This window comes from Zootoca vivipara, chromosome 2 (assembly GCF_965207765.1).
Source record: "Zootoca vivipara chromosome 2, rZooViv2.hap1.1, whole genome shotgun sequence".
In the NCBI taxonomy this organism is placed as follows: Eukaryota; Metazoa; Chordata; class Lepidosauria; order Squamata; family Lacertidae; genus Zootoca; species Zootoca vivipara.
This window is the reverse complement of record NC_142584.1, coordinates 74,707,165-74,719,224: the sequence shown is the minus strand read 5'-3', so window position 1 is coordinate 74,719,224 and position 12,060 is coordinate 74,707,165. Positions and strand designations below refer to the sequence as shown.

Here is a 12,060-nt window from a genome sequence, read left to right as displayed (position 1 = left end):
GTGCTGGTGGTTCTACAGAACTGGTGGGTCCAAAAAGGCCTTGAAGCCAGGGACTAGCCTAGCTGCAGGGAAATAATCAGACCCGAGTGGGGAAGGTTTTAGCGCTGGAAAAATGGAGCCCACAGCCTACGGGGAAGGGAGGAAATGAACAACAATCCAAACAACAGCCAATACATCATTAGTTCTGGTTACAAGGGATGTCATGAGAAAGCTGTTTTCCCCATGATTCAACATTATGGGTTGAGTGCAGGGAAAATGTAACTTCCCAGGAACAGAACCATTAGCGATAGGCTCTGTTAACAGATTTGCATTCCTTATGCAGAAATAATGCACAGAGGAAGGAAAATGCCAATCCCCTAAGGGAAAAGCCGAGATTCTAGCACGTGAATTTGAAGCAATTTATGCTTAGATTTATATAATAAATAATCTACAGTAAGATGCTTTATCAAAGAAGAGAATAAACCAGAGAAGTCAACAAAAGAATCATTAAAATGTAAGAGATTTATTAAGGTCTTATAGGGTTGGTGCGGAAAAGCTCATTTGAAAGCATTAAGTTAGGGATCTGCAATACGTGTGTATAGGAACTCTGGATCTGAGGAGCATCCCACATAATCTCGACTAATTTATTGCCTCTTTGTAGCATAATCTGCAATTTATTATTATTATTTGGGTTGTATTTTGTGTGCACAGCTAAACTGCATCAATAGGATTTAAGTGTTTCATGTACTGGACTACAACCATGGTTCTAGTTCATCCTAAATATATACTAGGTATTATGTTGTTATTCATTCGTAATCTGAAAAATGTCTTTTTCTTCGGTAGTTTGATTGTATCTTCAATTCTGTTAACTTCCTGGATAGAAATTTATCCCCCCCCTTTGCATAGGTGAAACATTTCTGATCCGCAAAATAATGGTAAAATGGGAATCTAACCTTCACTAAACGATTTGTGCATATGATTTCACTCTATTGGTCTTTTCCTAGTCCTTATACCCTTTCTAGGCATGGAAATTTCCTGCCTGCATTACATGGTGGAAACATTTTCTAAAGCAGGCATCCCCAAACTGTGGCCCTCCAGATGTTTTGGCCTACAACTCCCATGATCCCTAGCTAACAGGACCAGTGGTCGGGGAAGATGCGAATTGTAGTCCAAAACATCTGGAGGGCCGAAGTTTGGGGATGCCTGTTCTAAAGCCTTCTGCCAGCTAGCACATCTACGGAGATTGGAAATACCATGTGGAATGTGCTTACATTGATATTTTAAGCACCTATTGGATAGTGCCAGTAACATCACAAATGACAAGCCATCATTTTGTTGATACTTTAAAAGTTTTCAAGTATTTAATAATTTGTATTTATAAAGTGATACTGCTTTACATAAGGACTGCAGTGCTCATAAAAAGTTTAAAACAAAACAAATCAAGGAAAAGTTCTTCCATAGCACCGTTTATGAATGGTAATACTTTGACGAGTGCTAGAGTCCTTACAGTTCTTACTTACTTTTTACAAAAATGCTTAAATTCCAGTTGAAAACATTAACATGCTATCAAACAACCCCGATTTTCTCCCCTCTCCTAAGTGCAATATACATACAGTGAGATGGCACATCTCCCTCGCTTAAACAGTTCAGATGGCCTCAAATTACCTCTAGGTATGGCATTACTTTGTTAAGATAAATGTGGCAATTATAGAAAATAATTTCAGTTTTAAGTACACATAACATTTTAAATGATTACTTTGTTTCATCTGGGGACTGCTTTACAAAATTTTTACATTCTTTTGGCTTGTTTTCATAAATTTCAAAATACTATAGCATCACATACCATAGCACCAGGATATGGAGATACACTCAAAGAACACAAGAAACAAGAGACTCATTCCACTTGCAGAATAATAGTCGAAAAGCTTGAACACATACAGTCCACCCTGCAATATATAAAATGTGTTAAGTTCATCACACTTCTGAGATTTCCTTTCCTGTTTTGTTTAACCTTTATATTAGCTTTACTTTCCTATTTCAGTTCTGTTTTTATTACTCGGAAAGATTCTCAAGGTTTATAAGTTTTCATTGATCACTTACCCTGCATAATTGTGACCTTTGGACCTTACAACTGCAAATAATCAGTGATCTGCCCAACTATGTATCAGTATCAATAAACTTGGCATGTAATATTTTTATTTTGTAAGCTGCCCTGTGATCCACAGATTCAAAGCAGACACACAATTGGATAGGGAAGGAATAATAAATAGGTTGATGTCTTGCTCTTGTACAAAGAAAGATTCCATAAGTATACCATTTGTGTATTTGTTTTAAACGTTGCCATGGCTTTTGGCATTACTTACATTCCATACTATATAAAATATTGTTCCTAAATGCAGCAATGTCATTGGCTGGTGATAACCAAGCCTTTATGTGTGTTTTTTCTATCCAAGGGTATCTAAGAGTTACCAAAACAAGATGGAATCCTCAGTGGTTGTAAATCAATTTAATAGAACAAGCTGACGGTTTTAAGAGTAGCATTAAGCCTGACAACATGCCAGTAAATATAGGTATTATGCTCATAAGCATTATACTAATCTCAAATCCTTAGAGGATATTGACATTTGAAGGTTTAGGAAAAGCTGAAATCTCTCCTGTCTCTCCACCTTCTTAAATTAATAGGCAATCCACAGAGGACTCGTACTTCATAATTCTGTTTAGTAGAAAATGCAACCACAGAAAATTAGAGATAAGAAGTTCCCAATAAAGTATTTACCTGAGTAATATTGGACAGTCCTATCAGATAGGAAACGACACACACACAAGCAATAAAAATTTCTCTCCGACTGCGTAACAGTTTTGGAAATTCATCCACTAGAGCTGTTATGAATCCTTCAACGGTACAGAACTGAAAGTGGAATGAGAGGTTACACACAAACCAAACCAGCAACCTTAGATTGAGCTAAAGCAACATCCAGCTTTATAATATCTCTTCTCCAATTTCTCTTCTCCCAAACTGTTCTGCTGTGTTGCAGTCAAGATACATCTGCCCAGTTCTGATATACTTTGATCAGACTAATGTTGACTCATTTCATGAGTTGTGGTGCAGCTTCTGCAATCACGTTAAAGCACAGGTGGGTTATTTAGGGCAATATTTCTGAACCTATTAAAATATACCGGAAATTAAGAATAGGAAACTCATGCTTTTTTAAATCTGGCATAATGTGGAACAGGTTGTCTGGACTAATCATAATTAAGCTAACTTGTTCCTGCTGAGAATCTAGACCTCAGTTTAGAAAGATAATAGATAGTCAAACTGACTTAGATCCTTTTGTGCATTTTCCTGTACATGCTTAAAGTGATATATAAGTTTCTTCTTAGGGCCATAGTAAACTTTTTTTCAACATGCAAATATTACTTTTGCTGCCCTGCCAAAAGAACTACTAAGCACATGACATTCTTCCCTCAAGCTATGAGTGTGTACATGCCTGGTACACATTTTTGACAGCCACTGGGAAGAGTGTTGAGACACAATGGTAAATGTTTTAACATACTATAGGTTGACTAAGGATAATATGAGACAAGGAGCCATTTTTGGTGGTATCTGTGTTGCGACAGTAGAGTAGAAATATTTCATATTATACTACAGATAAAGAAGTTGAAGAAGTTAAAGAAAAATAAAATAAGGAAGCCCAAAAGCTCTTAGGCCTAGTTTTTTCTTTTTGGGGGGCGGGGGGGGACGGGGATATTAGGCTACTTTTTATATTTCAGTAGCCTAAAGCTAAACTTAGTTAAGGATATGTTTGACTCAATTAAATTAATAGCAGTTTCTTAAAAATGAATTACTAATTTTGCTGATTTTCTTTTATAAAAGAACTTTAGGCTTCATGAAAGAATGAACAGAATAAGGACTCTCCATTATTTCCACCCCATTATGAAATAGTTATTGCTGTTGCTAATGTACTGTGTATGTACTTTCACCAAAAGTTAAAGGTGCACTATGAAAAATAAGGTTTGTTGACAAGTATGTATATACATTCCACTGTGTTTCTTTACGTGTGTGCTTGTTTGGTGAGTTGGTGAGTAAAGGGGATTTACAGTTCCATATTTTATGTTCTCATTGCCCCAGTGATGCAGGTTAGCTCTAAGGCCACCCATTGAATTTCATGGCTGAACTGTCCTTTAAATGAAATTGAGCCTCCCCCATTCAAAATGCAACAGCTCTGGCTTCATTGGTTCAATGCTATTAAAGGTCTTAATTGTCAGCCTTGTATAAACAAAATGGCATTCTAAATCATTTTAATATTTACAAAAGTGTGGGAATCTTGTTTGCCGGGAGCTGTAGCAATAGGGCACAGGGGCTCCATTTTGTGACTTGCCCAGGCAGAAGTCAAGTAGCCTATCACTGGCGTTGGCACATGGACAACCTGACAACACGCTGGCATCCCCTCCAAAAGCTTATTTCAGAGTGAACTGGAGAAGTGGAAACACTTGGTCTTGGACCCAAAGATGGTAGCCGAGCTTCCACTAGTAAAGAAGCTGCCTCTGCTGATGTCAATAATAGCCTGGCTTGAGGGAACATCCATTTAATGGGCCCAGTACCTGAACTACTAATAGGGAGGAGTAAGGACTCTGTAGACCAATGGAACTGATGCTGATGCTGTGGTGAGTACCTTCCCTTCTTGCATAGGACATTGGGGGAGAGACCCCAGGGCACTCAAGGGATGTAGCCAAACCAGGAATGTGTCCTCTGAGGAAACAGTAAATGGGGGACATGGGGGTCAAACCTTCACAATGTTTGGCAAGAGTAGTAGTCAGAGTGAGGAAATTTATGCTACTATAAAGGCATCATCTCATGAGACAGGATAATAATTGGCTGTCCAGTTTAAGAAAATAGGCACATTTTTGTGGGGGCTAAATTATATTGAAAGTGAGTTGTACACACACACACACACACCCTCACCAATTCGCAAAAGTTAGAATTAAACATTATAGGAAAATGTTTTGCGAGGCATTTTTAATTCATAGTTTAGCATGCTTCTGCCAAATCTCCTTTTACACAAGGAGTGGAGAACCTTCAGTCCTGCTCTCAGTGACTGAGAAAAAGATCAGCAAAGGCGGCTGCTTTCATGAACAAAAGGCACTTATAGGGACCAAGACAATGGGGAGGCCCACTTTATGGGATTCCATATTCTAAGCCACAATGCAGAGACATATTTCAAAGAAAATTTTAATTTACGAATATTTGCATTGCAGCCCTGTCATCGCTTAGAACACAAGAATAGAAAGCAGCTTCTTCATATGTCTTCTTAGAGCACAAAGGAACTACCGGTATGTGGCCTGTCCTTTGCCCTCTTCCTGCACTAAAATAAACACCCAGTGTGATTAATAGACTTAGGTGCAGCTAAATAGGTTTGCTTTTCCTGCTTTTAACAGGTTTGACTCTGCTGTGGATATGTTTTCCCTCAAATAACATTCAAAAATAAAAATTAAGTTCTAGACTATGATGTGTGCATATTCATTGGTACAACTATTGGCATCAGGGGATTTGACACTCCCACACCTTATCATTTTGACCTTGTCAGTGAAATGAAGCTCCCTAGAATCAAATAGGCTGGTCCTTGTTAATATTGCTGCCTTCAGAAGAGAACTCTGTGCTCATGAATTACAGTTTTCTTTTCTGTCTGGTAACTTTGTGCACTTGGTGCAATTCAGAGTCTGCCCTCCTCCATGGAAACCATACAGTTCCCTTAAATAGGTTCTATTCTGCTTAGCAAAGAAATGGGAGTGCCTGATCACCTCATCTGTCTCCTGAGAAATCTCTATGTGGGACAAGAAGCTACAGTTAGAACTGGATATGGAACAACTGATTGGTTCAAAATTGGGAAAGGAGTACGACAAGGTTGTATATTGTCTCCCTGCTTATTTAACTTATATGCAGATTTCATCTTGCGAAAGGCTGGACTAGATGAATCCCAAGCCGGAATTAAGATTGCCGGAAGAAATATCAACAACCTCAGATATGCAGATGACACAACCTTGATGGCAGAAAGCGAGGAGGAATTAAAGAACCTTTTAATGAGGGTGAAAGAGGAGAGCGCAAAATATGGTCTGAAGTTCAACATCAAAAAAACCAAGATCATGGCCACTGGTCCCATCACCTCCTGGCAAATAGAAGGGGAAGAAATGGAGGCAGTGAAAGATTTTACTTTCTTGGGCTCCTTGATCACTGCAGATGGTGACAGCAGTCACGAAATTAAAAGACGCCTGCTTCTTGGGAGAAAAGCAATGACAAACCTAGACAGCATCTTAAAAAGCAGAGACATCACCTTGCCGACAAAGGTCCGTATAGTTAAAGCTATGGTTTTCCCAGTAGTGATGTATGGAAGTGAGAGCTGGACCATAAAGAAGGCTGATCGCCGAAAAATTGATGCTTTTGAATTATGGTGCTGGAGGAGACTCTTGAGAGTCCCATGGACTGCAAGAAGATCAAACCTATCCATTCTTAAGGAAATCAGCCCTGAGTGCTCCCAGGAAGGACAGATCGTGAAGCTGAGGCTCCAATACTTTGGCCACCTCATGAGAAGAGAAGAATCCTTGGAAAAGACCCTGATGTTGGGAAAGATTGAGGGCACTAGGAGAAGGGGACGACAGAGGACAAGATGGTTGGACAGTGTTCTCGAAGCTACGAACATGAGTTTGACCAAACTACGGGAGGCAGTGCAAGACAGGAGTGCCTGGCGTGCTATGGTCCATGGGGTCACGAAGAGTCGGACACGACTAAACGACTAAACAAAAACATTCTGCCTAGCTGTTAATACTATTCTAATGTACTGGCTATCAATTCTTATCTAGTTCATTAAAGATAGGCATTCATCATTCCAATACCAGCTGAAACTGCATCATATCCTATTTATAACTAAAACAGATCTTTGTGCAATTTGTTGCCATGTATATGGCATTATCAGTCATTTCCCCATGGCCTCTTGGGTTTGTTCTGTGCAATTCAAGTAGAAGCTCAGCTCCTACTGATTATCCAAATATGTTCAGAATTACATATCTGTTTATTGATGTCTTCAGGATAGGTGTTGGGCCACATTTTGAATGAAATGCATTATGTTAGTTTATTGTCTCAAGTCACATCTTTTCCATTTGACTGAGATTTATCAAGGCACTTCTCCATGTGCCCCTGCCATCAGAGGCATAGCTGCCAAGTCTCCCGTATTCCCCAGGAAACCGCTGTTTTTCCAGCCGTTCCCAGCTGGAAAATTTTTTTCCCCCGGTTTACTTACCGGCCAGGGGAGGCTCCTTCTGCGCATGTCTGGAGTCTCTGGACATGCACAGAAGCGATTTCTGGCACGGTGGCCATTTTGGAACTGGGCGGACGATGCTGCTCTGCCCAGTTCCAAAATGACCACAGTGTGACTTCCGGCACGGCGGCCATTTTGGAATTGGGCAGAGCAGCATCAAAAGTCGCTTCTGAGCATGCTCCGCCCAGTTCCAAAATGGTGGCAGCGCTACTTCCGGTCTGCCGATCCCTTATTTTTCCGGTAGGAACCTGGCAGGTATGATCAGAAGTGACATGGGTGGTGACAAGAGAGACATTGGGTGTGGTGTCCCATCTCTGGTACACCTTCTCCAAAGAAACTTATCTGATGTAATGCTTTAGAAACCAGGCAAACTTTTTTTTTAAAAAAAAATTCTAGGTATATTATTTAACAGTTTGCTTATTTAAATACTTGTTAAAGTTCTGCAATCTGCTGTTTTATTAGTTGGGTTCTTTTGTATTGTTTTATTGTCTATAAACTACCCTGGAATCACTGGACAAAAGGTGGCATACAAATTTAAATAGTCACCCATTATAGAAACTGTTCACTAGTGTAATGGCCCAGTTCAGCCATAGGCCTCATTCTGAAATAATGAGCCTTCGACCTGTGTGCTCTCCTCCCTTTTCTCCTCCGCATCTACTACCAAGATATCAGAAGTCTTTACTTCCTTTTTAAACTACTTGTTCAGTATTATCCCTGAAACTCAAGAAATGGGCTGGTCTTAATAACTTTTTCTTTTTCTTTTTTGAGAAACAAGCCAGCTTCGAACCGTGGTTCGTGAAGTTGGCTGGTATCAGTGAAAATTGATACAGAGATACAGCTAGCATTGATAGAAACATATAATGAACTGTTGGACATTTGTCTTCAGTAATAGCATTTTTAAAAACAACAATAACACTTTGTTTTACCTGACTGTCAATTCCAAGCATGAGCAACATGGAGAAGAACAGTATTGCCCACAAAGGTGAGACAGGAAGTTGTGTTACTGCTTCTGGATAGGCTAAAAATGCAAGCCCAGGACCTGGTAATGGGGGAAATATATTTATTGTCACTTACCATTAATGCAATATCTAGCAGCTCAATTTATTAATTATAAACTAATTTAGTCATTTTACTATTAATATCTCATTTCATATTACTGTATAATAACAAAGCTGAAAAAGTGAGACAGATACAAAATGGAGCTTAGAAGGTGTAGGTTTAAATATGCACATGAATATATTTCTCTCTATATATACAGATATAGAAACAATTATATTTTTGTGGAAAACAATTACGATATATTTTTCTTTATACACAATAGCTTTTGCACTCTTAAAGCATTATGAAGTTATCTTGTATAAACATATGAAGCTGCTATGTTGTATTTCCGACAAGTAGCTTTGGTGGCAGTTACTTGTTTTTGGATGTCAACATTGATTCTTGAACCCTTGGTGTGAAGTGTGTTGGTCACTAGGCTTGCAGACAGTTCTCAGATTACTTTGGGGGTAATGGCTACCAGTGCCTCGTTTATGCAAGTGAATGCCGCTCTATTTTCCTAGACAACCATTAGGACTAATCAACTTTTGGGGGTGTTCTCTCAAGTGCAGATTCCCCAATTATAGTGTAACTTGTCTTCCCTGCCATCTTCTGAAACAATAAGACACTGCAAACTGTTCAAATGTTGCACACCTGATTTTGCAACTTCTTCAATAGGACGTTTGGTGACATGAGCCATGAATCCAACAATGGAGAAGATAACAAAACCAGCAAACATGCTTGTGCAAGAATTTATGCAGCACACTATGATGGAATCCCTGAAAAAGAGAGACAGAGAGAGAAGAGGGTAGTAATACTGTCCAAAGTCAGGATTTCAAGCAACATTCCTGTTGACAGGGCAAATTTAAGATTTATGATTCTGGATTATAACTCTGTATGTGTAGGATTAACTTTTTAAATACAAAAATTATCAGTGTACTCTAGCTAATTTTCTTCATTTGACAGAGAAGCCTTTCGTTGGGTCTGTCTCTTATTAAGGACTGTGTCTGTTTTGCAGGGGAAAGTACTAATTCACATTACACTGATTGATATGGGGTGGCTGAATGAATTTTGCTCAGGAATATTGGGACATGTAAAGGTAGCCTTACTGCCCTAGACATCCCAGTTCCCAAGAGCCTGCAAAGAGGGGAAGTTTGATATTCTGACCAGCGCCGTCTTAAGCGCTCCCGGCGCCATGGTGTGCCGGATCCTCCGGCGCCCACCGGATCCCTTCAGCGCCCTCCCGCCCCGTTCCGGCGCCCTCCCACCCCGTTTCCCAGCGCGGTGGGCAGGTGGGCGCCGCGCGCAGCGTGGGTACAACAGGCGCTGCTGCGCGGCAGGTGGGCGGGCAGGCGCAGCTGCGCGGCAGGTGGGCGGGCAGGCGCAGCTGCGTGGCGGACTGGTCGGCCAGCGGGTGGGCGCAGCTCGCGCCGCCCTCCTGGTGGGCCGGCGCCATGGTGCCCTGCGCCACCCAGCCTGCACATAGGGCCGGGCCTGATTCTGACATTAACGTAGGGCTACCTAACAAAAGTGCTCCTGTTCAGAGTTTGAGCAATTCTTTTAGGGCAGTTCAGGACTCACAGAAAGAAGGGAAGATGTCAGGGGGGGGGGAGGAAAAGAGATACTTTAATTCTATCTTATTCACCTGAAATCTCTCCCTGCTATGCTATATAATGCTAAACGTTGCCAGATCCATCTGAATTGCTTTATTGCTACATAGTTTAGTCATCCTCTCATATAAATGCTGAGAGTTGGAAGCAGATCAATTTAGGGTCTCAATAAGATATTTCTTCATATTCCTCCCTAACCCCAAATGAAGCATAGGCCTTGGTGGAAGCCATTGAATGTAGGTCCTTGCTGAAAACCTTTTCTTTTAATGTAGAAACCACGACTAATACTTTTGAGTGGCTCCATTTTGCTGCCAAAACAGATAGGGACCAAAACATCCAAATGAAGTATAAGAAGGAATGCTGTTGCCCACTTTGCATCTCATGAGGCTCTCTCATTGAACAAAACAGCTGCTCCTCCAGTATGGGAGGAATCTAGAAACACCATGTGCTCTGTGTGCAGTAGGAGAGAGTCATTCCCTTATAGCTTCTGGGGAATTATGTTTGTGCCCTGTGAATTGTATCAAATACTCCCTATTTGCAGTATCTTGGAATCTAGGCTACTAAAGAATGGTAACTGCTTTACCTGTAAACATTGTTGTTGAAAGGGTTGTAACTTCCAAGAGCTATCAATGAGCCAAGACCCAGACCATAGGAGAAAAAGATCTGTGTGGCAGCATCCAGCCATACCTAGTCATAAAGGACAAAGACAGGTCCACATGGCTATGACTGGTAGTTTATATATAGTTACAAGCAGGTGATAATAAACAATGAATGTGTAATGACACTATGAGCAATACTACTACAAATGGCCCAGAAATCAGTACAATCAGTGCTAGTGCAACAGGACTTCTTCCATGCCTCTCCCAGATCTGCTCTGGTGGGACAGGAGAAACCTCAGAGCACCACACGAGGGGGAGCAGAGGGGGTTTCATTTCATCTGGCACACAGAAACACTTGCTTCAACAGAATGATCAGAAGAGTGCAACACTTGAACTCCTCCCCATAGGATTATTAGGTTACCAGGCCTGAAGGTTTACCTCAGAGTCGGAGAGCTTCTCAAACTTAGGAGTTACATAGAATAAAATGCCTTCTCTTGCTCCAGGTAATGTTACTCCACGGAAGAACAAGATAATCAACATGACGTATGGATACGTGGCAGAGAAGTACACTACCTGAAACAAAGAATGGGGTGCATACCGTTAGGAGCAATGAGTTTAACACTGAGGTTTAAGAAATACAGGGGAAATAAATGTGGCGATGCTGTACACATCTGAATCTAAGACTAGGGGTGGGAGGTTCAGGCCTAGGGACCAAGTGCTGTCCTCCAGACTTTCAAACTGGGCCCTCATAACTCTTCCTAGGCCACACACCCATCCCAGACACTTGTCTTGTAAGCCCCGCTTTGCACCCTCCTTGAGTGTTTTGCCTGGCTGCAGTATGTACTGCTTGCCTGGATGGAGGACAGAGGAGGTGCCTTTGACTGGACTTTACTTTTGCGTATTAGGGCTACAGAATCCCCTCCTTGCTAGACATGCCCATGCTTGGTTCTCTTGTATGGCTTGCTGCCCTCCACCTTTTATAGTTAAGTCTGCTCTTACTCACTTTTCCCACCACAGCAGTACCTATTTATCTACTTGCACTGGTGTGCTTTCAAACTGCTAGGTTGGAGGGAAGGTAAACAGTGTTTCCATGTGCTCTGGCTTATGTCACGGTGTTCCATTGCGCCAGAAGCGGTTTAGTCATGCTGGCCACATGACCCGGAAAGCTGTCTGTGGACAAACGCCTGCTCCCTCGGCCTAAAGTGAGATGAGCGCCGCAACCCCATAGTCACCTTTGACAGGACTTAACTGTCCAGGGCTCCTTTACTTTTGCGTATTACTTTAAAAAACTTAAAAGTTCAATTTGCACAGTAATTAAATATATATATATATACTTGAAATATAATTCACAGCAGAAAACAAATAATCTTTTCTTTTTAAAAAAAATAATTTTTACTAATTTTTCCAAATCTTATGGCACCTTAAAAGCGTGCATATTTTATCCAAGTTTATGAAAGTTTGTGCCATAATAAAATTTGTTAATATTTATGGTGTTGGAAGAGTCTTTATGTTTTTTGCTGCAACAGA

General features: G+C 40.8%; 1 protein-coding gene across 1 annotated transcript in view; it reads right to left on the bottom strand.

The window, feature by feature from the left end:
- SLC6A1 (solute carrier family 6 member 1) overlaps positions 1-12,060 on the bottom strand; it is a 78,441-nt gene that overhangs the window by 6,812 nt on the left and 59,569 nt on the right. The window contains exons 7-12 of the mRNA XM_035106213.3: positions 10,972-11,106; positions 10,518-10,621; positions 8,979-9,103; positions 8,216-8,328; positions 2,756-2,887; positions 1,823-1,925 (exon numbers count right to left, since the gene is read on the bottom strand). Of these exons, the coding sequence (XP_034962104.1) occupies positions 1,823-1,925; positions 2,756-2,887; positions 8,216-8,328; positions 8,979-9,103; positions 10,518-10,621; positions 10,972-11,106 (712 nt within the window). The remainder of the gene's footprint in view (positions 1-1,822; positions 1,926-2,755; positions 2,888-8,215; positions 8,329-8,978; positions 9,104-10,517; positions 10,622-10,971; positions 11,107-12,060) is intronic.